At 32.7% G+C, this 1,549-nt stretch overlaps 1 protein-coding gene across 1 annotated transcript in view; it reads left to right on the forward strand.

The window, feature by feature from the left end:
• Positions 1–217: 217 nt before the first annotated feature.
• The window catches only part of LOC106464297 (Down syndrome cell adhesion molecule-like protein Dscam2), a 98,783-nt gene continuing 97,451 nt past the window's right edge, over positions 218–1,549 (forward strand). The window contains exon 1 of the mRNA XM_022391995.1: positions 218–553. Coding sequence (XP_022247703.1) covers positions 451–553 — 103 coding nt within the window. The 5' untranslated portion in view covers positions 218–450. The remainder of the gene's footprint in view (positions 554–1,549) is intronic.

Raw genomic sequence — 1,549 nt, forward strand, 5'->3', positions numbered from 1 at the left:
CGACTTATTTCCTCGAGCTTTATTCACGTCGTAAATATTGTGTAGCATTTTTAATATCTTTTGGAATATTTAAATTGAACTCTTTTTGCACGAATATGTTGAAAACTTTGTTTTGCGAACAATTTAAAGTACTATGAAGAGATAGAATTAACAGCTGGAAATGTGCTGACTATTGTAACGTTGTCCCAGAACAAAACTTTCAACTAGACAACTAGAACAAATTTATTATTGAAAAAACAAAGACCTATAAGATTTGGTACCGTGTCGTCAAGACTTTGTTGTTTCTCTTCTCTTTAGGTCAACAGATAAGCGTATTTAACTTAAATTCAAGCATAGATCTGTAAGTTGTAGAATTTGAAAAAATCAACACCACATACCTATACCTAAGCAAAGCCTTATATACGTTAATTCATTCTTTTCGGAGAACGAGCGGTCTTTTTGCTTGTAACGATGTTTATCCTGAAGCTGCTGGAGAGACGACTCGTTTCTAAGAACAGAATTAGTCTATTCTCTGAGAAAACTAGCATTATTCTCCTAATATCGACTATCACTGGTAAGTGGGAACACGAGTATTATTTTTTCATTTTGAATAGTTTTATAAGTTATTTCTAAAGACCATTACTTAAAGACTGAGAGCGATCAAAAGACAATGGTACAGTTTTTGAAACTGCATTTTAATGCCATTACAATAGATATACTAGAATTAGAGTTTCTTTTTCCCCCGAATGACTGCTCATTCTAAGTGATACAAGCCACCACCAAAAAGAAGTTTCATAGGGGCTTGTGACTATAAGAAATACCCATAAATATTCTCAAAACAAAATAACTATATCCATTATATTCAAATATTAATATATTAAACTATATGTGCGGTTCTTCTGTAAGGTCCCCGAAAGTGTTCTGGTTCAAAAGTAAATAAAACTAAAATTAAGAGTAACAAATATTTTTATTTCTTGCTTTTGAAGTTTATATCTCATGTTGTGTTGTAGCCTACAGAGTGTATAATTATTCTCGTGATTCATGGCATTCGCACGTTTTACTCGCGTCACGACAGTACAAATTGCAACGCTAAGCGTCCCTTATATGAAGTCATTTTAGTGTCTACTAACTGATTGACAGACAACACACTACTGTATAGTGGTGCGAATGGTTAAAACAGATGACCCCAGGCCATTTCGGGGAAATAAAATTTGGCTTTAAGAAGCGATGTAAAAATTCAACGAAACCGTTTGAGGAGAAATAACTTATTAGGTAAGTCCTTACACGATAAAACGTCATTTTTTAACCTGAAAGATTGGCAAGCAACAACTAACTACACTTACTCTAGTAAGCATTTTTCTAACTAAGCTTACTAAAACTAGAACTATGTACTGTTGTCTTATTTTTAGGAATCTTTCTTTATAAATAGGATTACAAGGTTGATTTTATATCTTTTTACACATTGTTGCACATCGAATCCCAAATATACTTTGAGTTAAACACCAACAAACGATTTGATACATTATCTATACTATTATTCTGCTTGTTTGTATGTACGACCGTTACGCTT

This window comes from Limulus polyphemus, unplaced genomic scaffold (genome assembly GCF_000517525.1).
Source record: "Limulus polyphemus unplaced genomic scaffold, Limulus_polyphemus-2.1.2 Scaffold1614, whole genome shotgun sequence".
In the NCBI taxonomy this organism is placed as follows: domain Eukaryota; kingdom Metazoa; phylum Arthropoda; class Merostomata; order Xiphosura; family Limulidae; genus Limulus; species Limulus polyphemus.